Here is a 27,338-nt window from a genome sequence, read left to right on the forward strand (position 1 = left end):
CAGGCGCAGAGTATCCCAAGGGTGTGAATGCACAGATGACCACTCGAAGATCACCAGTTACAGGTAAGCAACCTGTCTTTATACCTATCTGACATCAATTCCACTGTTAATAACGATACTAATCCAGGGCTCTTTTTGTAGAAAAAGCCCAGCAGGAACTCATTAGCATAATAGGCCACACCCAACACCAGAAACTCATTAGCATATTAGGCCGCACCCCTGCCAGCATAGCTCATTAGCACATTAGGATGCACCCCCATGTTACCAGAAGTGTGGTTATCCAGCCACACCCACCTTTTGCTTGTTATTCTGTTTACCTTGTTTGCTGTCAAAACCCAGGGCTTTTTTTGTAGCAGGAACTCCTTTGCATGTTAGGCCACACACCCCTAATATAGCCAATCCTAATGAATTTCTGCTGTTGGGTGTGGCCTATTATGCTAATGAGTTCCTGCTAGGCGTGGCCAACTTGGGAGCCACCCGGAACTCCGTTCCTGTGCGTTCCTGCCCAAAAATAACCCTGCTAATAACATTCCTAGGCCCAATTCAAGGTGCTGCTTTTTGACCCTTAGAATCTTAGATGGTTTGGGTCAGGACTAGCAACAGGGCCTGTTATAAATCATTGAGAGGACCTGTGCTAAGCATCTTCCTACGATGGAAGCCGTTGATTGCAAAAGGGTGCTCGTAGACACAAAGGCTATACCTCTTGGGCCCCGCTGAAAGACCTCCTGCACCAGTGAGACTGAGGAAAGACAAGACTGGCTCTTGGCTTGGGGGAAGAATTGCTCTTTGGGTTGAGTTTACAAAGAAGGGGGAGGGGTTTACTCCTAGTCAGAGGAAGAGATTTCAAAGTTCAGAGTCATGAGGAGGACATGCCTTTGATGCGCTAGCCTAGGATAAGATGAGCACTCTGCCAGTCAATCAGTTGGTAGTTCCCTGTTTGTTGTTTTCCATTCAAGACCTTTGGGATATTATCCACGAGACTCAAGAATTTATCTGTATTTAAAACATGTATTAGCTGCCTTTCTTCCTTACTGAGCTCAAAGGTGCTTATAACTTGGGCAAAGCACATAAAATGAAACACATCAAAAGCATGAAAACCAACATTTAAACCCACACCTCTGGACTGCTAGTAGACTTAACCAAACGCAGTCCCAAATGAAACTGTCTTAAACTGCTTCCAAAAGATGGAAAGTTAGGAGGCCAGGAGCACCTCCCCGGGAAGGTTGTTCTGTAACCAAAGGCCCATCCAGTCCAACACTCTGTGTCACACAGTGGCCAGAAATACCAGGTGCCATCAGGAGGTCCAGCAATGGGGCCAGGACATTAGAAACCCTCCCACTGTTGACTCCCCCCAAGCACCAAGAAGACAGAGCATCACTTGCCCCAGAGTCCCTATCTATACCTTGTGGCTAATAGCCACTGATGGACCTCTGCTCCATATGCTTATCTAATTCCCCTTTGAAGCCGTCCATGCTTGTAGCCGCCACCACTTCCTGTGGCAGTGAATTCCATGTGTGAATCACTCTTTGGGTGAAGAAGTACTTCCTTTTATCCGTTCTAACCCGACCGCTCAGCAATTTCATGGAGGGCCCACGAGTTCTTGTATTGTGAGAAAGGGAGAAAAGTACCTCTTTTCCTACCTGCTCTGTCCCATGCATAATCTTATAAACATCGATCATGTCTCCCCTCAGTCGTCGTTTCTCCAAGCTAAAGAGCCCTAAGCGCTTTAACCTTTCCTCATAGGGAAAGTGTTCCAACCCTTTTATTATTCGAGTTGCCCTTTTCTGCACTTTTTCCAAAGCTATAATATCCTTTTTAAGGTGTGGTGACCAGAACTGCACACAGTATTCCAAATGAGGTTGCACCATTGATTTATATAGGGGCATTATGTAATTGCGGGTCTGCCACTGAAAAGTCCCTCTCTTGTTGGTGGGCCTCTACTTGTGGCCTTAATTCCTGAGCAGGAGCATATGGCAGAAGACGGTCCTTCAGATACCCCAGTATCAAGCCATGTAGGGCTTTAAAGAAGCAAGCTGGTCTCAGGAAACTCATTGGTGGTCGACATGGCACCCCCAGGCACTTAAGAGTAGGGTCTTTCCATGAGCTTATTTATTTTTAACGCTTGCATCCTGCCTTTCAGGGGTTTGCTCTTGCACTGACCTACCAAGAATATACATAACCCAGTTACAAGTCCATCAAGTCTTCTTCTTCTGGTTGCTGTTCAGCAGAAGGGAGCTTTGATCTTTTTCTGCCTCCTGCAGAATGATCGATGTAATCGGAGAGGACGGGGGACCCTTTTCTGAAGAGTCTCTTCCCTCAAGAGATGCCCCCGGTCCAAGTTGCTCGCCTCTTTTAAGAAATTGACCTCTCCCTTCAGTTTCTCATTCCGCCTGGCTTTTGAGGAGGAAGCCTTTGTTTGCCGTTTTTTAGATCTACTGTTTGGTGCATTTTATTTTACCGATCTATTATATTTGGTGCCTGTGTTTAAATGTTAGTTTTTAGTTGGTTGTGATTGGCGTTCTTTTAAAATTGTTCTTTGAAAATTCATTGAAAGCTGGTGTATAAATGTATCAGCATCTAATTAAACTTGTCAAGGCAAGGTGGAGCTGGAGATAAAATGTTACAGACTACCTCTGCCTTTCTTCGCTCTGAAGGACAAATTTTAAATTCATCTAATGAGTGACAGGTTAGCTTAAGAAAAAAATATGAAACTTTACCGCTCCGGGGCTAAAGCCAGCCAGTCTCTTTATAGCTAGGGATGAAGGAGGATTATCCACATCCGGTTCACGGCAGAATTGCTTCCATCTTCCTGTGAACCCTCCGCTTCTGCCCCTGCCAAAGTGTAGTGATTGGGATGTCAGAGGAGGAATTGGGAGACTCAGGCTTGCTTTGGAGGTTTGCTGGGTGACCTTGGGCCAGTCACTTTCTCTCAGCCTAACCTACCCCATGAGTAGACAAGTGTGTGTGTGTGTGGGGGGCTATTTTGAAACAGTCTAGTAACGAGAGCCAGCGTGGTGTAGTGGTTAAGAAGAACAGTTGGTTTTTTATACCCCACCTTTCACTACCCGAAGGAGTCTCAAAGCCTCTTACGATTGCCTTCCCTTCCTCTCCCCACAACAGACACCCTGTGAGCAATGTTCCCTCTAAGCTGTGGAGTCTTGTGAGCAAAAATTCTACTCTGTGAGCTACTGGCATGAAATTTGTGAGTGAGCGATTTGGCTACTGCATAAATTAGTTGGCTCTGGAGTCATCCTTCCTGAGCGAAGACAAAAATCTGTGAGCTGGAGGTTGAAAAACTGTGAGCTAGCTCACACTAACTCAGCTTAGAGGGAACACTGCCTGTGAGGTAGGTGGGGCTGAGAGAGCCCTGAGAGAATTGCAACTGACCCAAGGTCACCCAGCTTGCTGCATGTGGAGGAATGGGGAATCAAGCCTGGTTCTCCAAATTAGAGTCCGCCACTCTTAACCACTACACCAAACGAGAGCCAGTGTGTTGTAGTGGTGAAGGGCAGTGTACTCTAATCTGAAGAACCGGGTTTGATTCCCCACTCCTCCACATGGAGCCAGCTGGGTGGCTTTGGGCCAGTTGCAGTTCTCTCAGAGCTCTCTCAGCCCCTCCTACCTCACAGGGTGTCTGTTGTGGGGAGAGGAAGAGAAGGGGGTTGTTAGCTGCTCCGACACTCTTTTGAGTAGGAAAAAGGGGGTGTATAAAAAACCTCCAATTCTTCTAATAAAGAGAGTAATCAGTTCATTCAGGGAAGCCCAGTGCAGTGTTGTGTTCAGAGTGCTAGACTAGAATCTGGCCGACCCAGGTTTGAATCCCGACTCTGCCGTGGAAGCTCGTTGGGTGACCTTGGGCCAGTCGCACACATTCAGCCTAATCTATCTCACAGAATGGTTGTTATGAGGATAAAATGGAGGAGAGGAGAACGATGTAAGCGGCTTTGGGTCCCCACTGGGGAAAAAGGTGGGGCATAAATGAATAGTTTCCTGGTAGTTTTTCTTATCGGACCTAACAATTCCAGGATACTGCAGAAGTAGTGTTGCTGTTACGTCTGAATGTCGAACAGGTTCCTCGCTTGGATGCAGCTATGCCATATGGAGTGTTTGCTCACCAGTCGTCTTAGTATGGCAGCCAGTGCAGAAGAATGTTTTGTTTTTCCCTGGCAAGGACTGCTTTTATCAGCAAGGCGGCCATATCTCTCCACAGCAATGTGGAAGGAACAACCTGCGTTTGAATGATTGTGCTATATAAGCAGGATGTTGGTGTCACCTGGGCCTCGTGCTTCTTTGTTTTATTTTCTTAACTAATGTGAATACAGCTCTTTCTGTGTGCACATTTTCCTTCAGATTTTGTTCTGCACAACGGCACGTCCTTTCTTTCCTCCCCTGTTTTAAAATGCACGTGACCGTCTGAATCTCCAGCCACCTTGAGCTGCCGCCAGCGCCGTCACTGGCAGAAAACAAGCTGCGTTTGCGCCGGTTAATTAGAGGCCGAACTCCCTCTGCTTCTGCGTGTGCCCAAATTAAGCATGCCGCTTTACAGAGCGAATGTGGATTTCCCAGAGGACTTTTCATTCTTGAGTTCAGCCCTTAAGTTTAGCACCTGGCTCCCGGAAGCCGGTTTTGTTGTTTACCACAGCAGGGGCCGCGCTTATTCTCTCCAGCTTGGGGGTGCCTGAGAGAAAATGCGCCATCCATTTAGGTCGGTCCTTTCCAGCAGCACGCCGCTTTAGAAAAAGTCTTCACTTTTTGAAAGAGCTCATTTTAAAATACCCTGTTCCCCCCTTCTTAAGTACTGGTGTCAGAAACCGACTGCATGCCTCTTCCGCAGATATAGCGGGTGTCTTAAGTTGCAGATGATGTCCTTACAGTAAGTTTCTCTGAACTCATCCACTTATTTTCTAAGACGTGCGAGTTGTCTGTCCAGCGTCTGCTCAGAGTGATGTAGACAACTAAAATATTATTTATTGTTGTCTCATTTATAGAGTCCCCCTTTCTTGCTGAGTCTCAGGGCAAAGTGCGTGTGTGTATGTGTGTGTGTGTAAAGTGCCATCAAGTCACAACTGACTTATGGTAGCCCTGTAGAGTTTTCAAGGCAAGAGACTAGCAGAGGTGGTTTGCCATTGTCTGCCTCTGGTGTTTTAAGTTGTCTTAAGTTGCAGATGATGTCCTTACAGTAAGTTTCTCTGAACTCATTCACTTATTTTCTAAGATTTGTGAGTTGTCTGTCCAGCGTCTGCTCAGCGTCTGTTCAGCGTCTGCTCAGAGTGATGTAGACAACTAAAATATTATTTATTGTTGTCACATTTATAGTCCCCCTTTCTTGCTGAGTCTGAGGGCAAAGTGCGTGTGTGTGTGTGTGTGTGTGTGTAAAGTGCCATCAAGTCACAACTGACTTATGGCAACCCTGTAGAGTTTTCAAGGCAAGAGACTAGCAGAGGTGGTTTGCCATTGTCTGCCTCTGCAACGTAACCCTAGACTTCCTCAGTGGTCTCCCATCCAAGTGCTAACCAGGGCCAACTCTGCTTAGCTTCCGAGACCTGACAAGATCGGGCTAGCCTGTGCCATCCAGGTCAGGGCCAAGGATATAAAACAGTGCCGTTCCAGACAGCATAAATGAGCAATGCAACAGGCCCAGGATCACAGAATCAGGGAACAATGCCAGCAGTGTTTGACCTAAGGCTGATATACCATAAACAGTTCAGAAAGTGGATTGCAAGGTACAAGACAATACAGTAAAATTCAAGGTTTTATTTTGTTTATGTATCTGGAGCATAGATACCCTGCCTTTCTACCAGCATTGGCATCCAAGATGGCTTCCACTAAGGATTACAGTCAAAGCTCAAAAAACATGACAGTTGTGACTGTAATTAACCCAAACCCTTCCTCTCTGTGGTGTTCCTGAAGGTACTGCAGGGGGGTGGATAAAGCCACTTTATGCAACATCCTTAAAAACAAACAAACATAAAGATGAGTGACACTGTCAAAGTTGCGCACATTAAAGTTGCATGGATGTCAGTGGTTTCTTTCTTTCTTTCTTTCTTTCTTTCTTTCTTTCAAAAGCCCTCCATAAGATAATGGAAAATAAGTTGTGTTGCCCTTTGGGTAAGGGGGGGATGTATAGTATGTGTATCTTTGTAGACGAGTGTGTGTCTTAACAAGGTGGGTAGCCGTGTCAGTCTCTCTGTAGCAGTAGAAAAGAGCAAGAGTCCTGTAACACCTTAAAGACTAACAAAATTTGTGGCAGGGTATCAAGAAGTGAGCAGTGACTCATGAAAGCTCATACCCTGCCACAAATGTTGTAAGTCTTAAAGGTGCTACTGGACTTTTGCTCTTTTCTACTGCCTTAACAAGCCTTCCCAATTAATGCCATTGTTGTTTGAAGTAGGTTCACCTGCATATGGGACAAGAAACCCACGCTGCTTCTTTGTTAGATTGCTTGAGAGGAGATGGCTTCGGCTGGACACGGTCTGTTTCGTTTCATGATGACCTCCTAATCAAGGGCTGATTCTATTGTACGGTTTCTGATGAATTCCTGCTTGTCCATAATTAAGTGTGGAGGAACTGGACTGTGCACCCAAAGCCAGTTTGTATGCCATTGCTGTGGCGGAAGCAGTGTCAGTTTTGGGACAGTTGAGTAGGGGTTTCTGCACATTACACACAGTAGGTTGAGGCAGAAGAATACTGGATCGTATGTCTTCATAGTCTAGGCAGGAGGTAATTTCTCACCTTAAAAAACTCCCTGCATGTAGTAAACTAGCACATTAAGGGCTACATTCTCTCTGGCACTAGTTTTCTTTATGCAGGAAGTTTGACATGAAGGGGGGCGAGTAGAAGTGGACCAATCCAAGATTCTACCACTACATTCTGTGCAGATAAGCGTATAACATTTCTTGAAATTGCAGCAGCCATACCTGGCCGGGTATGTTTAATTCTCTAAATCCTCAGTAGTGTACATTGCATGGACTCAGAAAGTTAATAAAGAGCTAAAATTACAGGAACAGGATTTTTTGACCCTGGTTTGAGAATCTGTGTGTGTGTGCGTGTGATTTTCCTCCCCCCTTGTAAAAACTGCTGCAAGACCATATTCGAATGAAAGAATCCTTTCAAAATATCTTGCATGAGAACGAACCTTTCAAAACCTTAATGATTTGTTAGTAGCTCTTAGTGTCTAGTGGTGAGCTTCCACAGTTACCCATCTTTTACCCATCTGCCCATGCTTTTATCTTTCTTTGAAGGTCCTGCACTATAGATCCAGGAAGAAAGAGGCCATTTATGCGGAGAGCCACCTTATTAGTCCTCTGGAAGTATCTGTAGGATTGCCCTCCAGGGTGTGTTGTTATGCTGAAATGATCCCTTGATAGATCTCTTCCTTAACATAATAGGGTCCATTGTACACTACAAATGCTGAAGGACCGAACTTCATTAGGATGTGTTTACATTGTCTGAGGCTTAATAAGAGACTGATTGCAGTGACGGCCCGTTGTACTTGAGTGTACTGGCAGAATGGCAGAATGTTTGTCCCACGTGATTGGAGGTGAATGTTGGGGCTCATGGTGAACTGCAGTTTAGATCAGCTTGAACATTTTAGCAGCGTTAGAATCACATGTTGGCTTGTTTTCTTGGAGTGGGAAAGAAATAACAGCATTCCTGTGAGCAAGAGACTGTGTGCATTAGAGTGATTGAGAACCAGAATGGTGAGCCACAAGTTCCCGGGTCTGATCTGAGTTCGGCAAACTGGTGTTAAGCAAGCCTGCTTTTCTCTTCTCTTTCTCAGCTATCATTTAAACATGACGCTGGTTAAGGCAAAGGCTCTGTCCCATGGGATTTTTAACTTATACTGGGCCTTGCTGAAATGCTTGCACAGTGTCTGAACCAGGCCAGCATCTGTGCCAGGCTGCCTATTTTAAAAGAGGTACTGTATGAACATCTAAATCATCATCCAGTGAGGATCCTTAACCCCACCTTACAGGTTTGCTGCAGTGACTGCTGAGATAACGTGTGGGCTTTGAACGCTTGGAAGAGCTTTGTCAGTGCTAAAGTAGTACTCAGTTTCTCTGAGCCAAGAATATGCTCTTTAAAGCGTTTTTCGTTAGCAAACCAGCTCTTGTTTTCTTAGTGACATAACTGAAGGGCAGGGAAAGGTGCTGTGTGTACCTTCAGCAGGGGACGCAACCCAAGAAAAACACTGCCTTGGTTATTAAGAGAGGACTTCACTTGTCAAATGTTTGCCTGTTCTTGTGTTGCGTGTAACATAAGTTGCAATACAAACTGCCCTTATTGCAAGTAGCGTGGGTTTTTAAGCAGGAAAGTGCTTAGATGCTGCCAGTTTCCCCACTCTTATGTTCGTGTGACCGAGTGCTCTGTCGTAAAGAAAGATTCCTTAAGCACAGAAAAGAAGCATGTCCGGGAGAAAGATTCCTGCCCTTACAATGTACCCAGTGTCTAAAACATTGCAAAATGGTTGAAATGCAAATCTACGGGTTGGATTCAACCAGCTTTTCTGAAAGAGGAGGAGGAGGGAGGTCCCCTTTGACCCCTGAGAAATCCTGTGCTTTCTTCCTGACGTGGTAACTTCTCCACATGCAAGGGATGTTTCTGAACGGCTCAGCAGCCAGTCAAAGAAAAGCTGGAAGCAGCACAAAATCCAGCGGTGATTTCTGCTGACAAAAGAGGTTCCAGAAAGCAGAGCAGGTCTCTGTGACCTCTCCCGTTCTTCCACAGGCCAAAATGCTCCCTTGAAATGCTGCTTCCGGAGGACCTTAAGGGTGAAGGTTCTGCAGTGGAAAGTGGGGAGTTGATGAAAATCGCCCCTCCATTAGTGGAGATCTACTGCTAGGTCCAACCCATCAGATCTTATCAGCTGGCTAACAGTCCTGTTCTTCCTGCGTTTTATTTTGATTTGATATCTACCACTTCCTCTTCTCAGCTCTCGGGAGCCTTATTTGGTATCAGACAACCGCCTGGATCCATCCCAGAAGTGTTCAGGTTTCAGTGTCTTCACTTAGATGTGCTTTCATAGTGAAACCTGACATGTAAACGGGGAGGACAAAACAGTGTTTGCCTTTAATAAGTCATTTGATCATAAGAAGAATAATTAGAATGAAACGCTCCTCTGGTTTTCATTATCAGAACAAATGTGAAAAAAATGAAATCAATTTAAAGAGATTTTTTAAAAGAAAGGCTCTCAGTCTGGCATACAGCGCTACATCAGTTTAGCATTTCAGAAGTGCCTGTAGAAATATCAAATAGACATTTCCATAATTTTATGAGGAGTGAAGGTTATCAGAGAATGACGAAGGCAAGGTCTTGAATATGATGAATATCCTAGCTTATTTCAGAGGTATTGACATGAATGGGTGATCTTTTTCTCTTATTTTTTTCAAATGACATACCGTCTGAAAAAAATCTTTTCCTAGTTGCCCGAACTAGTGTCACCTGTTCATCATCACTTGGTTTGTAGGAAAGATAACAAACTACAATTTGCCCTCTTTGAATGTCACAACGAACTTTGATTTCAAAACCAGGAGGTTTTCACTGTGTGAACTGCTTGTAAGGGAAGGAGGGAGGGACAAGAGCAGGTGAACCCGTGAACTTCCACATCTCACGGCTGTAGCCACAAACTGCTATGGCTGAATGTGATCTAGTGCTAGGGTTGCCAGCCTCCAGGTAGGGCTTGGAGATATTCCAGAACTGATCTCTAGATGACAGAGATTAGTTCCCATAGAGGAAATGGCTGCTTTGGAGGGTGGAGTTATTGGCATTATGTGCCACTGAGCTCCCCCCCCCAAGTCTCCAGGAATTTCCCAGCCCAGAATTGGCAACGCTACCTAGTACTCACAGTGATTCCTTAATTTCACAGCCATCTTTAAGCCGATTGCTCCTTAGAACAACCAGGAAGGTCCTCTTCTCTTGACAGAATCGTGTGGGTATTGAGGAACACATAGCGGAACCTTCATAAATCTTGAGTCTCCCTCGATGACACTGACTATTTTGTTTTCATGAGTAGTGACTGGAGGAAGCATTAAACCTTATTACCTTGGAGAGGAAATGGTTCCCCTCGCCTTTCTACGGCAGTGAAATTTATGTTCAGGGCAGACCGTTTTCCAAGAAAAATAATAGGGAGGCACAAGCTAGAGCACAAAGAAAGTTTTCAGATGAGTACAGAACGTTTCCCAAGCCTGAACAACAGATTGACTCTTAGTTGGGTCTAAAGTTTTTTTGGAACACAATCTAAATATTGCTGGTGTATAACCATGTGATTTCCGGAGACAGTACGATGCTTAATTCATTTTGAAAGCACTAAGTTGCATTTATTACCCTATTTCTCTTTCAGAACGTTGCAGGAAGATCTTCTGCTCAGTGATAGCGAAGATGGCGAAGATGGCGAAGATGACCAAGTCAGTGTGTGTATATATGTATATCTATCTATCTCTATGGACATAGATCTGCCAGTGCTGCAGATAACACATTTTTAAAGCTTCGTGACGTTTTCTCCTTCCAAAGCTGCGTAAACTAACCTTCCTCCCCTCTTCTCTCTCCCTTTTTTGTTTTTTGTTAAATACTCAGGTTTCTGATAAGCCATCTTCCTCATCCACTCCTCCAAGGTAAGGTTTCTTTGGCAAGAGCTTACTAGAGTAAATAGAGAAGGAAACAAACATGATATGGGTTTGTTTGTTTTTAATGTGGTATAAATTCTTGTGGGAACAGGGCAAAAATGAAAAGAAAAAACAGGGCCAGCTAAAAACCTCCCCCAGGTAACTTGGAAGGCTGATTTGAAAAGCAGGATAAAACTGCCAAAACACATTTTTAAAAAGATTGCATGGTATATGTTGGTTTGCTTGGCTTTGGACAGACGATTTAGCAGGTTCAAGAGAAGAGGAGTAATCTTAGGGTCATTCCCCCCCCCCCGATTCATGGAGAAAGAACAGAGAGAAATATGAATAACAGTAGTAATGCATTTGAACCAATACACTTTCCCACACTTTTTTTTCCTCTACTCATGTCTTGAAGAAGGGAGCTTTGACTCTCGAAAGCTGATACCCTGAGAGTCTTGTTGGTCTCTAAAATGCTCACTGGGCTGCAATCTTTTTTCACAAGTAGCCTAACACTTGCGGACAGACCAGGAAGGCCCTTGTGAGTTAAAGCTTTGTGGCTCAGAGCTGGAGAAACAGTGATCTGCCTCTTCAAGCCCTGTAGCTGAGAGATGACACCCTGTAGGGAGAAAGCCCTGCAAAGCCAAGATTGGACAGAAGGCAACAACCCGGCTCAGAGCAGTCCACAACACTGTGTCGAGGGTCTCTGCTTGCCCTTCATAAAGCAGGGGTTGAATCCATGCTTCTAAGCGGTCATGACAGGTTGTATTTTGCGATAGCTGACATTGGTACATGTCACAAGCGGGCGGGGGGGGAGCATGTTTGGGTGTTTGTAGGGGCAGCTTTCAGCTTCTTCTGCTAGGGAACAGCTGCTTGTCGGTTTAAACTCTGAAACTTGGAAATTCAGCCCTTTAGGAGGTTAGTCCTCGGTGCTGAAGTGGGAGGCCAGGCAATGTTCCTTTGAAAGCACAGGATCTGCTTAGCCTTGAGTGGAAGCAAAGTTACAGAAAGCCAGTTTCACTGTCACCTGGCAGCGTGTGGACCGCCCCTGCACAGTCATTAATCTTTCCATGGGGGGGTGCCTTCCCCTCCTTTTTTGAATGGGGAAGTGCACATTTCCCTGCAGGCTTGGAGATTTCCTCCTTGGAGTCCAGCCTTCTGGTTTCAGCATCCATACAGGGGCAGACCAGTTTACTATTAAAGGGTTTGCCTTAACCATGGTATGCAATGGCACAGATGTAATGCAAAATAGTAGTTTCGGGTGGGAAGAGAAATTTGATCTGGAGAGGGAGGAATGAGGGGCAAGAAGCTGGCATCCCCAAGGCCAGCTTCCGATTGGGCAAACCACAGATTACAGGGAGCCATCCTTGTGTCTGCAGTAGCTCCTTGGGTTGCTACCATTTTTTCTGGCAAAGATCCTTTGCCTTTAAGCTGTGTGACATATCGAAAATGAAAATGTGAAGCTTTCTCCATCACTGTCCCCCTGGTCCTGAAAAGGCCTCGAATTTCTGCTTCATGCCACTGTTTAAGGCACGTGAGTCTCGAAAGGGGAAAAATCAACATCGTATAAACCACTGTGGCATGAATAGTGCATGCTGCATCCGCCTGCCATTCTAGTATCATTGCTGTCCCTTGTGGTGCTGCATGCAGCATCCTAAGAGTTTCCTGAAAAGGCCATTGGGAGCTTGAGAGTAGGGCCGGCATCATTTTACTGAATCTCCCTACCTTCTAGAAGTTTAGAAGAGAGTGCACTCAGAGATTGTGTAGGTGATCTCACAACAGCCCCGTTAGGTAGGTTAGGCTGAAAGATAAAGGCTTGTCCAAAATCTCCAGGTGAGCTTTATGGCTGCATGGGGGGGTGTGGTTTTGAACACTCCCGTCCATGGTCCGAGTCCAACTCTGTACCTCTCCTGAGATGCTAGTGCTTGGATTGGTTTAATCATAGGCCAGGTCCTTTGAATTCGTATTAATGATACTCAGTCTTATCCGTGTCTGAAGCTCTCATTTAGCATTTCAGCCCCTTTTGGAAATGGGACATTATTCCAAGTCTCGGTTTTCACATTTAAGTGTTCAGTAGTTAAGAAACTATTTTTTCCTCTTCCAAGTGCACATCAATGACTGGAAGTTTTCACCCCGTTCATTCTGTTCCTGGGTTCCCCTTTTCCCCAGGAGCACCATTTAAGGGGGTATACTTCGGGCTGCAGTAGGAGGCAAGGAGCACGCCAGCCCCATTCTGCAGAGAGAAATCTGTCTGCAGATATCTCTGTGAACCTAAGCCAATATCTGTTTACGTAGGTCTTAGCATGGAATGCAAGTGTTCTGCACTTGTAAGGGAAATCAGCTGGTTTAACCTGTTTTGATCTCCAAGTTTAAGGCATTTATAAACACAGGCAGGCCAATGGGGAAAGCCAGAATGGCTTGTAAAAAACTAGGAAGGAGGTGAAGAGATTAAATCCAGGAAAAGTTGCAGACTCTAAAGGACTGTGCTGTGAGAATCGCATAACCGTACCCAGAAATCCCCACTGGACATCTTGTGTGTGCTCTTGCCGCATGCGATGCTTAAACAGCATCTCCCAAACAAGCCTCAGGATGGCATGAAAATGAATGCTTCTAAATACAGACTGACTTCTTGGCCTCGTTCCTTTGCAAAGTTCAGGCAACAAAGTAATGATTTGCAGTGCCGGAGCTCAACGCTGGTCATTATCCTACTTATTTTTGAAAGGCAGCTTTTTATGATGTAAGATGGAACAGTTAGGGAAGTGTGTGCTTTTAAGCGACAGAACACACACCAGTGTAGGCAAAGGGGGGAAAGTGCCTATTTAAAAGGAGGGGGAAAGAAAGAGAAATCACATGAAGCTGCCTTATGCTGAATCAGACCCTTGGTCCATCAAGGTCAGCATTGTCTACTCAGACTGGCAGCAGCTCTCCAGGGTCTCCGGCAGAGGTCTCTCACATCACCTGCTTCTTGATCCTTTCAATTGGAGAGGCTGGGGATTGAACCTGGGGCCTTCTGCATGCCAAGCAGAGGCTCTCCCGCTGAGTCATGGCCCTCCCACTCAGTTCAAGAGATCAAAATACGAGTTCAGTCTTTTGGGGGGAAAGCATGTATTGAGCTTGTACAACATCCCCTCTCCTTCCTGTTTTATTCTGTTTTCAAAATGAGTTTTAAATTATGGAGGAAGAATACATGCGAAGGAGTTTGCATGGAAGTTTAAGCAGAAATTGCAAACGGAACTGAAAGCAGGTAGTGAGTTTTATGCAATGGAGGTGAGAGCAGGAAAGAGATTGGCATGTGCACTGCAGGAACTGCTCCAGTCGCCTGACAGCCAGTTATACCAAAGGGCTGTTTCTCCCGTGCTGACCACGTGCATGCTGTTGGAATTGGAGAAATGGCCTCTTTATTTTATTTTATTTCCTGCAATTTATATCCTGCCCTCCCCACAAAGCAGGCTCAGGGCGGATTCTAACCTATAATAATCTGCTGAGCGCAAATTTACAACATAAAAACGGAATAACAAAGTACATACAATAAATACAAGAATGTTAATTGACTTCACTTTGTCTTTATGTTAGAGCAGTTCCACATTTTACGGGGCAAATGCAATTACTGTGTTTATGTGGAGAGGGGGCACAGCTCCTGAAAGTGCAGAAGAGGTATATCCGGAGTCAAGAACTCTGGCTCAGGGAGGGTACGTGGCAGCAGTCCCTCCATTCAAGCGTGTACAGTAGTTCCTATAGATGCTTATTACACACAAGGATAGATGGGATTGTTAAAATGGTCTAGGAACATGCTGATCAAAGGGCCCAACTTGCATATTATGAAATTTAGCGTGCTGGGTCCAGACCTAACACAGCAGCTGCAGGGAAAGGATTTTTTAAAGTGCTCAAGGGCCCAATTCAGCTGTGCACTTGCATTTTTAAAGTGGCGTGCACTTCCATTTCTTACAGCTGCTATGTGACTGTGGGGAAGGCAAGTGGGGAACCTGAACCTGACTCTCGAACATCTCTACAATGGGAATATCCCCGGATTATTTAGCCCCCTTTTCAGATAAACAAGCCTATGTTATTATTAAACAAAGATTTCTTGACATCGAAAGGCAAGAACTTAGGGAACGCGCAGCCAGCAGATGCTCCCCAAGCAGATTGGGGACTTTTGACATGGGCTCTACTGCGAAGTATCTGTCAAGTTTAACAGCCCCATATAATCGCAGAGCATACATGTTTGCACGCTTTAATGTTCTGCCATCAGAGGTGCTTTTAGGGAGGTACCGCCAGATATCATATGTAGACAGACTTTGTCCTTACTTTCTAAAAGATATAGAATCCACTATACACACCATACTTCATTGCCCCCTCTATAGGGATATCCGATCTCGTTTTATGACTCCATTTCTAGAGGGTAAGAGCTGCACTCTGATGACTCAATTGTTCACTTTCTTCTGTTTAATTCTAATTGCGAAATAATGGAGGCTGTTCTGTGGAGTCTTGTGAGCAAAAATCTACTTTGTGAGCTACTGGCATTAAAGTTGTGAGTGAGCGATTTGGCTACTGCATAAATTTGTTTGCTCTGGAGCCATTCTTCCTGAGCCAAGACAAAAATCTGTGAGCTGGAGGCTAAAAAACTGTGAGCTAGCTCACACAAACTCAGCTTAGAGGGAACACTGCCTGTGTCCCTAGTAGGGGCCATCAACTTTAATTGGAACAACAGTAAAAGATGGGCCACCAGTGGTGTAGCAGGAGGGTAAGAAGAAGAAGAGATTGGATTTATACCTTGCCCTTCACTACCCAAAGGAGTTTCAGAGTCTCTTACAATCTCCTTTCCCTTCCCCTCCCCACAACAGACACCCTGTGAGGTAGGTGGGGCTGAGAGAGCTCTTTGGAGAACTGCTCATGAAAGAGCAGCTCTGAAAGATCTTGTAAATGACCCAAGGTCACACCAGCAACTGCATGTGGAGGCGTGGGGAATCAAACCCGGTTCTCCCAGATTAGAGTCCGCACTCCGAACACTATACCAAACTGAAGGGGGGAACTGGGAGAGAGCCAAGGAGCCCCTCTCAACCCAGCCAGCAATATTGGCATTCAATTTTGCTTGTTCTTTGCCACCAGCAGCCAAAAGGCCGGTCCACCCTGCTTGCCAGTATGGATTGCTCAGGAAGAGATCCTGGAGTATGATCATAGATTCCCACTAGTATCTTATAGATAGAATTATCCTAGGAGAAGGCTGCATGGATGACGGTATTGGGGGGGTGGGATCCGCAAGTTTGCCAGCACTTGGAATCATTCCAAAACCTTTCCCATGAAGGCAAGTGCTGTACCAGCGGAGGGCCTTCATTAAGTTTAAGAAGCGAGGTTCAGTTCCCAGCACGTCCAGTCAAAAGGATCAGGTAATAAGTCACGTGAAAGACCTCCACCTGAGACCCTGGAGCTGCTTGCCAGTCTGAATAGGGAATACCGACCTTAATGGACCAGAGGTCTGATTCAGTATGAGGCAGCTTCATGTGATTCATCGCTAGCAATTAGGAAGGCTCAGACAACTTGTTTCCCAAAGGAAGGTCTTCTGTGAGGGAAACATTGAGTCTCTGCTTCTGATGTGGCTTGCCTATTTGCCAGAGCGTAGCAGCAATTTGTGGGGGGGAAACAAGGATAAAAACAGGATGCTGCAAATAAAAATGTTTCTCTTAAGACGCCCACCATCTATGTGTTTTGAACTTAAACTGGCCTTCCCCTCAGGGACTATGCCTGAAATCTGGAGAGCTTTTTCTTGAGAGTAAGCTTTATTAACTAAGATGGGTGTACTTCTGAGTGGACTTGCTTAGGATTGTTCCCGTTATGTGCCTTGGAGGACATATGTTGTAATCGTCTCTTCCTTGCTGGTGCTCATCTCAGGCAAACAAGATTTTCCAGAACCCTTACGAAATCTTGTCTAATTATTTTACATGTTTGAATTTTCATTCCTTTTTTTTTAAAAAAAGGATTCTGTAAGATCTCTTCATGGTTGAAAGTAGTCAGCATCTCAACATATTCCATGCATTCCCCAAACAGATGGTTCATTTTCTTAAAAAATCAAAGAAGCATAGAACCATTTGCTGAACTATAGTTCTATTTTTATATATTGATGGTTTGAATGTTCCTGATAATTGTTGGGGGGTTATACAGTATCTTTAAACTTCCCAAACTTTCTGTTGATGCATCACAAGAGGGATTAAGTCTTAATTTATTTAAATATTCAACTGAAAGCTGGTATATGTCTATAATGTTGTTTATTTTTAATTGTGTGATTTTGTTGGGCATAACAACATTTTGTTTTTTTTAAAAAATTGGTTTTCCTCTCCAGTGAACAGTGGGATATATAACCATTTTAAGTTATGGTTCTAACATTTCTTTTTTACACCGGTGATGCTGTGTCACTGCGGGTCGAGGGGGCAGGGATGGAGAAAGACGATCCTTCCCAGTTTCTAATTTTATCCCATGGTGTTGGCTTGCAGTGCCCCACAATCACAGCCCGAGAGTGTGGCATTGGCACATTCCAGCAGCCCAGAGTCTGAGAGCACGAGCGACTCCGACAGTTCCTCGGACTCCGAGAGCAGTTCCAGCGACAGCGAAGCCCATGATCCCCCCACAAGATCCTCCACGCCTGAGGTAACCATGTCCACGTTCTGAATGTGTGATCGATATGATGGGAATAGCCAACATGTACTCCTTCTTGGGCGTTTGGCTGACTAGATCATCGTTCTCAGGGCAGGGTCTCCAGCATGGTACCCGCCAACTCCTTTCCTTGTGCCTACCAAGTCTTTTAAGGAAGTGGAGAGGAGCAGGTGTGACTTTTGGCCAGCAAGGGTTCTGATTGGCCGTTGGAGGTTTGATTGACTGTGCGGATTTTGGAAAATGTTTCTTTGGCAGTAGCTGCCACCACAGCATGCGGATCTTCATTGTTTGACGGAATGTAAGCTGCCACAGCCATTTTGTACCTGGCTCCACCTCCTGCAGCATCCATTTTGTAACTGTGCCCACCATGCTGTGTCAGAATTCCAAAGGTGCCTGCAGCCTCAAAATGGTTTCCTCTCTATGGTGCTGTTGCTGTGCACATGAGAGGGCCAGCATTACATGGGTTAGTTCAGATATAGCGCAAAACCATGGTTTATTTTTAACCATAGGTAGTTTGGGAAACCATGGTTTGGCTTATAGACCATCCATCCCTGTCCTGGGTTTCATCAACAAATGTTGGTTTGGTCACCGTCCCTCTTTCTCCCATCCGCCCCACAGACACTCAGTTGGTATTCTGGACTGCATTGCAGTCCCAGGGACTGAGCCAGGATGCCGGTGTTTATACATCACATGAAACCACAGTTAAGGCTGACTGCATTGTTTAAAACCAACTTCAGACCATGGCTTTAGGTCTGAGACCCAAAACTAACCACGGTTCGTGGAGCTGTTTGCATTCAGGTGATCCCACTAACCATGGTTAGTTTAAGGCCCGGTTCTGTGTGATTTTTGAACCGAGTCAGTATGAAAGCCACACATAGAAATCCAGTTCACTGCTTCTGTCATGCCCCACATCTAGAAATTTGAGGGGAGGGCGATTGTAAATGAATACTAATCATGCAGAACTTCAGTTGAAGTCATCCGCTGTGTTCAGAGTTATTTAAATGTATTAGTAGTGCAGTCCTAAGGACACTTTCCTAGGAGTAAGGCCCATTGAGTAGACTTGAATAGGATTCTGAATAGATCTGTTTAGGATTGATCTTTAAATCATTTTGATATAATATTTTAGCAGAAGTCCCCGAGTGTTAGTCACTCTATCACTTAGAACATTGAAAAACCTTTTCTGCCATTGGGTAGAACCGCTGCCTGCACGTTGTCACTTATAATTCTCTAAGTAAAATGGATACAATTGGCTTTTATTTTAGTTTTTTTAAAAATAAGGTAAGCATTTGGAAGAGGATATCCCTGAAGAGCCAGGCTCTGTGGCCACATGGTAGCCATTTGTATGCACTGCGCTGTATAGATTGTGCAGTTTTTCACCTTCCTTTTCTGACTGTAGTCCTCCCTCCTTAAACAAACAACATCTGAACAGAGATTAGATATGGAGCATGACCTGTTTTGATTGGGGACTTCTCTACACATAAAAAGCTCTTTTGAAGTTCTAGTTCAAGTCCGTTCGCCTTGCTGTGTTTTTAACTAATTACTTGCTTATTGGATAATGGCGCTTTTTGAAATCAAGTTTAGTCCAAAGCTGTAGAAAGCAGGACTCTGCCTGGGACGTTAGAAGGAGGATTCTTTTCCCCGCATCCTTTTTTTCCCTGGGACGTGGCTGGACTCCCTGTGGTTTTGCTTGGCTTGGGTGGTTGGATTTTGGAGGCCTTGGTGACCTACTTGGGAAGTAGGAAAAAACACTACAGCTCCATAATTGAAAACAGACATTTTGAAATCGCTTCAGAACTAATAAAAAAAAGTGTTGTGGGTTTTTTGTTTTAAACATCATCAGCATAACTTCAGGCCTAGTGCCATGTTGAAGGGGACTCTGGGATAATACTAATGGCTTCTTTTAATGGATTACTCTTCTGCCATCTTGAACTAGTACTGTGGTACTTTAAGAGTGAATCTGTCTGTCTGATTCAGGGGGATCGGGGCTCTCTGTTCTTCCATTTTACCATCACAACAGCCTTGTGTGGAAGGTGAGGTTGGAAGAGAATGATTGAGCCAGGGTTTTCTGGCGAGTCACATCAGAAGGGGGATTTGAACCCAGATCCTAATCCAATGGAAAGTATCCTCTGGGGTTTGATGTTTTATGATGGACCCATGTCTAGCCCTTACTGTCAATGGAGGGGGTGTGCCACTATTCAGTCTGCAAGTGAAAGTGACATGATTAAATATTCCTCATTTTGTGTGTGTGTGTGTTTAAAAAATCCAGATTTATAGAAAACTAGCAAATCTTGATTGAGGATTCTCACCTGGCCTCTAGTATGCTAGTTTTCTGCATGCATGGAAGAACGTTCCTTCATGACAGGCTGAAGTACAAATCCCCGTAGCAGGATTATCACCTCTGGGAGAAATAGGCCAGTGGGTGACCCCCCTTTTTAAAGCTCACCTGGTGATCTAGGATCCTACATTTGATCCGTAAGATGTACTCCTCCTGGTATCTAAATGGGTCTAGCTGTTAGATAGGTTATACAGCTTGTGGGTTGAGGAATTCAGCCAGGCTCTGTATTAAACTTGATCTCAGGGGTCCTCCTCATACTTCACAGTTATCTTTTCCTCACAAGGCACAGTCATTTAACCCCTTCTTCCCAGTGTGAACCCCAAGGGAGGCTTCCCCCCAAACTCCCCATTACTTGGGCATCTCAGCTGTTCATTCCAAGGCCTAGTCTGTCATGGTGTGGAGTATTGGACTAGGGTCTACAATGCCTGGGTTCAAATCCCTGCTCTTCTGTAGAAACTCATCAAATGTCACTGAGCCCATTTGGTGTAGTGGTTAAGTGCGCGGACTCTAATCTGGGAAAACCGGGGTTGATTCCCCATTCCTCCGCTTGCAGCTGCTGGATGACCTTGGTCAAGCCATAGTTCTGTCAGAGCTGTTCTTGAAAAAGAGCAGTTCTCTCAGAGCTCTCTCAGTCCCACCTACCTCACAGGGTGTCTGTTGTAGGGAGGGGAAGGGAGATGAGTCTGTAAGCCGCTCTGAGACGCCAAGTGAAGGGCAGGGTATAAATTCAGTCTCCTCTTCTTCTTTAAATTGCTCAGCCTAACCTTAACTCACATGGTGATTGTTGAGAGGGCAGAGAGGAGAATGTGAAAGGCCACTTTAGATCATGAGTAGGGAGAGAAATGGGATGTTGATAAAGAATAAGTATGTCTGCACATGCAGGGGAAAGGGTTGATAGGGAGGACTGTGCCATTTTGCTCTGCCGGCGAGAGACATAATTTTTTAATAATGAAAAATATCCCATGCACACTTTTAAAAAATTAGCGCATCATGCCGTATCGCAGTCTGCCCCATATGAATGACGAATACCCTCTAAACCTCTCCATTCCCTTTCCGTAGCCCAGCCCACCGACATCCAGTAGATGGCAGCTGAACAACTGGATAATAAAGGTGCCTCATCCAGCGTCTCCCACAGAGAACTTCCTCGAGGATGACCGCAGTAGGTCCAGTCTCCAGGAGAGTAAAAAACAAGGCAAGTCGTTCAGCAGCAGCAGTAGCAGCAGCGGCGACAGCAGCAAAAGCGAATGTCCCCCCCAGCCGACGGAGAGTCACTCCAAAGCCTCTGGCAAAACGTCCCGGTCTGCCCCGGAGGGGCATCTCCCCACCAAGCAGAGCTACCAGAAGTCTCCCGTGCACTCAGGCCGACAGACTGTGGGCAGTAAGCAGCCCAAGAAGTCCAGTAAAGCCTTGGTGCTGGAGGAACAGAAGGGAGGCTTGAAAGTGGAAAGTGAGCCACTCGGCCTGTACGGGGCTAAAGACCAGTCTTCCAAAGACAAGCCCAAAGTAAAAACGAAAGGGAGGCCCAAGCCTGGCGACAGGAAGGAGCCGAAACCCACAGCGCCAGAGCCTTCGGAGAAGAAAAAGCACAAGACCTCGCACCACGCCACTGTTAAATCCTTTCCGGACCGCGACACCGTAAAAGACAATGTGGTCAGCAGCACCCTGGAACAGTTGCCCCTCAGTCCCATAGCTCAAAGCCCCCGGGTCCCTGCCGTTGGCAGAACCAGTGGTGCAAAGCCGGTCACGGTAGCGCGAGAGGACCTCCATAGGGACAAATTTCTCTTGCCAATCAGGGATAAGAAGTTGCTGTCTCCCTTAAGGGATTGCCCGGTACCTCAGGCTCTTGTGGTGAAAATTGAGCTTGCCCTCCTCTCGCATATTCCACATCCTGGCCGGAAGGGGAGCTGCCCAAAACAACTCGAGATCAAAGAGAGCCATGATGTGAAGAAGCGGGAGGTGGAGCGGAGGAGCGCAGAAATGCCAAGCAAGTTCCCCAAGAAGAGGAAGGTGAGGGGCCATGGTTATTTAAAAGCTAGACATTTTTCAGAAGTCGCATAATTCGTTCCTTCAGTTGAACACTGAACCATTCGTAAGAATGAATTTCAGAATTGACCTCCTGCATATATGTGAGCCTTGTCTTAGCTGTCTGATTCAGTATTGTCTACTCCGGGAGTCCCTAACACAGTGCCTTGGGAGCCATTGCACCCTGCTGCACCGTTCCTGGTGCCTACCCATGTATTTAGAAACTGGTTGGGGCCAGGTGGGACTTTCACCCATCATCGCTTCTGATTGGCCACTGGAGATTTGATTGGCTGTGCAGGTTTTTTTTAAAGTTGCTTTGGCAGTAGCTGCCACCACAGAACAAGGCCCTTCATTGTGTGTGGCTAAAGGTAAGCTGTGGCAGCCATTTTGTGGCTGCGCCGCCCACCATGCTGTGTCAGAATTCCACAGGTGCCCACAAGCTGAAACAGTTTGGGGGTCCCTGGTCTACTCTGTCTGGCAGTGGCCCTCCAGAATCTCAGGCAGGGAAGGGCTTTCCCCAACACCTGAAACGTGACATCCTTCAGCTGGAGACAGCAAGGATGGGGCCTTCCTTCTGTGTGTAAAGCACGTACTTCACTACAGAGCCATGTCATGTCCCCTGTATACATGAGTGGGATCCTGGCCGGCTGTGTCCATCTGGGAACGAGACGGCAGGTAGTTTACCAAAATAGTCACTCACTGTGAAAAAAAGGCAAATTCCATGACGAGGGATTATTAGAAAAGGGTTTCAAAACAGGATGAGCAATGTCATAATGCCTCTGTATTGTTTACAATGAAGTGCCCTTGCAATATGCTATACAGTTCTGGTGCTCTATCTCTGTTACTTCTCTCTGTTCAGAGGCAGTCTCCAAACTAAAATCCAGCTAATCTTGTTCATGGGAAAATCCATGAGGTCAGGAACTCTCTTTGGGACTGTCAGAACTCATTTTAGGTGTGATTTGCAAGCCTTACTTCATGCATTTTATAAAACAACCCCCCCCCCCCCCCCCCCCCCATGGGCACGTAGCCTCTACAGTGGAATCAATTTCTTGCAACTCATCTGTTGCTGTTAGTGGAAAACAGTTATGCACCTCTGGGGGGTGCATACATTCTTTTCTGTTAACAGCAGGAGATGGATTGCAAGAGACCATTCCGGCACAATCACTTTTTCTACTTTGGTTTTAGTTTTTGCAGATATTAACGCAGATCTTGGGTTGTAAATCTTAATGTCCAAACTGTTTTCTTTTTGGGGTTGGTTAGATGTGAGCAAATTTCATTCTGAAGAGACAGCAACTGTCCTTCGATATGGTTGTTTGCACACAGATTATTTGCTCTGTGTTCAGTGCTGTTGGGAAGTGGCTTTTCACCCACATTTCCCCTCAGAATTATGGTGCATTTGTCCACCTCCTGAGCTTTCCATGACTTTTCTCAGATCTACTCAAAACCTGCTTTATTCCAAAGTTTTTGGGAAAGATCACAGCATCTTGGGTTTAATGGTGGTTTAATGGTGGTGGGTTTAATGGTGGTACTTGCTTGGAAGTGCAGACATTGTTCAACAAAAATGAATTGCTTAGGTGAGAGGTGTCAAACTTGTTTGTTACGAGGGCCAGATCTGACATAAAGGTTACTTGGTTGGGCCGGGCCATGTCTACTATAATGCCAGGTACTGTAGATATAAACCTTATAAATGACACAGGCAAATCCAATTAGTGATATTATTTTATCATTATCAAAATACAAATGAAAGCAATTGATTCCTAGGAGTGAAAGCAATTGATTTGGTGGGGAATCCACAAAAGCCCCAATAAATGTTGTTAATCATATGCAAGACTAGTTTTTCCCCAAGGGATACCATACCCACCCCCAGCCATTTCATTATTTGACAGCTTTGACCAAACCCACCTCACGATGTGCACCCCGCAGCCTCCTGCCTTCCCTCTCTCTCATCAGTTGCTCATGGGCCGGATAAGTGCCCTGGATGGCCCCCGGGCCACATGTTTGACACCTATGGCTTGGGAAAAGAGATGGCTTGAGGCTTTGGTAAGCATAGTAATTGTTCCTAGGCCTTATGGCTGAGATCACATAACATGTTCCTGTGTTTGCGTGCCTCGCTTGATATAGGATATACCCTTTAAAACTTACCCATGAACCTCTGCCTAACTGTAGCTCAGACGGTGGCATTTTTCTACTGGGAACACACATCTGAAATTTCTTCGGCCTCCTCTCCTCCTCCTCAGCTCTTCCCTTATATCTGATTCCCGTTAAAATGACTTTGGAGGATCCACATGGGTTTAACTCTCTGGCATGTGTGTGTGTTTTCCCCTCTTTTGGCAAGGCAAAGCACGATTGCCTGCCATTAATTACTTAGCCAGGAGGAATTTTATGTGTTGCAGTTTGTGTCTCTCTCTGCTGTCTTCATATAATTCACACTCGTAAAAAACCCTGTACCCAAGAGGAGGTTTAACAGAGTCATTTGAACCATTTGCAGGTCAGGAAAACGTCTTGTTGTGTGGGGCAGATGGAACACCAGACTGATGTCTGGCGTTGTCGGGCAAGTCTGGAAGGAGCCAGAGGTGCAGGCACTTCCCTCTGTTTCTAACTGTGTTCTGCAAGCTTGCTGGTGTTTTTCTGGGTTTTGGCAACCTTATGGTTTGCTATTCGAAGCAGAGCAGAAACAGGGTTGACCCTGGTTTTCGGGACAAGCTCAAATTGCAGTTTCATTAAGGAGAAATTGCTTTTTTACCAAAAACTGGACCATAACTAATTTCATTTTTGATGTACAGATTGGGGTCAGGGAGGGAATGCGTTAAACTACGGTTCCTTCCAGACTCATTCGCCTGTTCCCCAAACCATGCCAAATGCTTCATCGCTTTTGCACTTAATAGATCCAGATTTATATTTCTCTTGGAACTCAGAATAAAACGTTCGTTCTCCTCCCGCATTAAAATATGGAGATTCCTTGAATACTAAAGATTATTAAATGAGTCCCAATTAACTTCATTTATACCCCATCTTTCTCCTCAAAGCAGCTGACATTTTTCTCCTTGCTTCAATTTTATCCTCACAACAGCCTCGTGAGGTAGTTTGGTCACCCAGCAAGCTTCCGTGGCAGAGTGGGGCTTTTAGTCTGCCACTTTAACCATGACACCACACTGTTAAGATGTTCAATTTGTTGTTTGTGATTTTATGTTGGGAAATGCAACATTAAGTCAGTCCGGGTCTATACCTCCCATCTCAGACATTTTTTAAAAATTTGGGCTTATATAGTGAGCCCTTGAACATCCAGCAATATTTCCTCTGCACACTGGATCACTTCATTACAAATTAAGGAATGTGCAACGGGTTCCTTTGCCTCCCCCCCCCCCCGAAATCGTCTCTGGCAGAACCTCCTTCCACAGCCCTCAAGCTTGTACAGAAGGAGAAACAGCTTTGCCTCCTCTCTCTTCTTTAAAATATATTTCAGTTTCTTAAGAAAGCAGAATAATAGTACAGAGAAGAAGACGAAGGGATTGGATTTATACCCTGCCCTTCACTACCCGAAGGAGTCTCAGAGTGGCTTACAAACTCCTTTCCCTTCCCCTCCCCACAACAGACACCCTGTGAGGTAGGTGGGGCTGAGAGAGCTCTTGACAGAAACTGCTCTTTTTCAAGAACAGCTGTGCCAGAACTATGGCTTGCCCAAGGTCATCCAGCCAGGTGCAAGTGGAGGAGTGGGGAATCAAACCCGGTTCTCCCAGATTAGAGTCCATGCACTTAACCACTACACCAAACTGGCTCTCAGAGGGTATACAGAAAGGAAAAAAGAGGGTTATACAACATAATTTTGCATTTCAGCTCTGCATACGCATCTTGGCTCTGAGGGACCCCTCAGAATCGCTGCCCCCCACCAATTTGGTGCAGTGGTTAGGAGTGCGGACTCTAACCTGGGAGAACCATGGGTTTGATTTCCCACTCCGCCACATGCAGCTGCTGGTGCGACCTTGGGTCAGTCACAAGTGCTCTCAGAGCTGTTCTCTCAAAAGCAGTCCTCAAAAGAGCTCTCTCAGCCCCATCTACCTCACAGGGTGTCTTTTGTGGATAGGGGAAGGGAAAGGAGATTGTAAGCTGCTCTGAGACTCCTTCGGGTAGTTAAGGGCAGGGTGTGAATCCAATCGCTGCCTCCTCCCTGTAAATAACCCTTGAGATTTTATTCCCTTTGTCCGAAGAAGTGAGCTTTGCACACGAAAGCTTACACCTTGAATAAAACTTTGTTGGTCTTAAAGGTGCCACTGGATTCAAACTTTTTTCTTCTGCTTCAGACCAGCAAGGCTACCCACCTGAATTTTTTGTCAAGGACAATCATATTTAACAGAATGTATGAAACATGAAATATTTCTCTCCAGCAATCCCCTTCATTCTAATTATTAAGGTATTATCTATAAAATACCATAGTCCTTTATTCTATTGGGTTACGTTTATCATCAACATCTTAAATTTCAAACTTCATAACTATGTCTGTTTTGCAACTACATCATTGATTTCTTCATTACTGCAATGAACTGCATACTCGGTATTTATTTTTGCAGGTATATGATGTATCTCATAATAAGGAAATTAGGAAAAGATACTCTCCCCTGAGTCCACTTCCTTACACACATTTATATTCAGGCTATTAAATTTAAAAGAGATTATTATTCGACTTCTGTCTCATTAACATACATTTGTTTATAATGTTTTAAACATCTTGTTGTAAGTATCTCTTGCTTGCATAGTACAGATAGTATACCCTCCACTTCTCAGATTTTGTAATTGACCTGTTTCTCAAATACATTGTTAATTTTGCCATTCAGCAAGTTTGTTTTCCCAATCTTCTAAGTGCGGGCAGACATCTAGTTTTCATTTTGCTGCATAGATAATTCTAGCTGCTGTCACCTTGTATTTAAAAATCTCTTCTAATTTTTTTGGTAATGTGTAAGGCAGTATACCTAGTAGCCCTAGTAGCATGTTCTCGATGTCCATCTGAAAAACATTTATACCAATTTTCTCTTAATATCTGGCTGGCTGTCAATTTGATATCTTTTCCTCATAATTGTTCCCATTGTTGCATAGATATCTGATCTTTGAGATTTTGTATCTATTTAATCATACTTTTTTTTACTTGTTCTTCTGTTTCTAAGATCTTATATATCCATTGTACTAAAATTCAGTCACATGTCTTAGTACTCCACCTTCAGTGTTTATGATGTTCTTTAATCTTGGGGCTAATTGATAATATAGCAGCCATTGTATGTTTATACCTTCATCGATATCTTGCCATAATTTGATTTTGCCCTGAGCATTTATCATCATGCCATATGTTAAAAAATCATTTTTGTTTCTTGTGTTCTTATCATGGTACGCTTCTACTGGGGACATAAAAGGAGAGTTTAGGGGGCTCAGTTATTCCAGCATGCAAACCATATTCCCAAAACTCCATCTCTGATTATGTGACTTTTTCTTGCGCTGTAATCTTTTTAGTTGATTTAGTTGATTTTGTAATCCCTAACTAATGGTGTAAGCCTTCATCCAGGTCTGCGGATTCTAGTTTTACTATTCTTTGTCTTGGGTTTTTAATCCAGACCACAGTCCAGCTGAGCCTCATGTCTTGTGGTTCATGCTGCTGTGGAAGTGTGTTGAAGAGCCCTTTGCCTGTGGGCTGTATTGCAGAAGTTGGTGTGGTGAACTTTATATGTCCCCGTGTATTCAGTTTTCCCTCTTTC

At 44.9% G+C, this 27,338-nt stretch overlaps 1 protein-coding gene across 1 annotated transcript in view; it reads left to right on the top strand.

Moving 5' to 3' along the window:
• Positions 1 to 27,338, top strand: part of AFF1 (AF4/FMR2 family member 1) — a 186,100-nt gene that overhangs the window by 135,304 nt on the left and 23,458 nt on the right. Inside the window, exons 8-11 of the mRNA XM_015414549.1 lie at positions 10,340 to 10,403; positions 10,573 to 10,610; positions 17,084 to 17,237; positions 20,638 to 21,585. Coding sequence (XP_015270035.1) covers positions 10,340 to 10,403; positions 10,573 to 10,610; positions 17,084 to 17,237; positions 20,638 to 21,585 — 1,204 coding nt within the window. The remainder of the gene's footprint in view (positions 1 to 10,339; positions 10,404 to 10,572; positions 10,611 to 17,083; positions 17,238 to 20,637; positions 21,586 to 27,338) is intronic.

Source organism: Gekko japonicus, unplaced genomic scaffold (genome assembly GCF_001447785.1).
Source record: "Gekko japonicus isolate JY-2015 unplaced genomic scaffold, Gekko_japonicus_V1.1 scaffold545, whole genome shotgun sequence".
NCBI lineage: Eukaryota > Metazoa > Chordata > Lepidosauria > Squamata > Gekkonidae > Gekko > Gekko japonicus.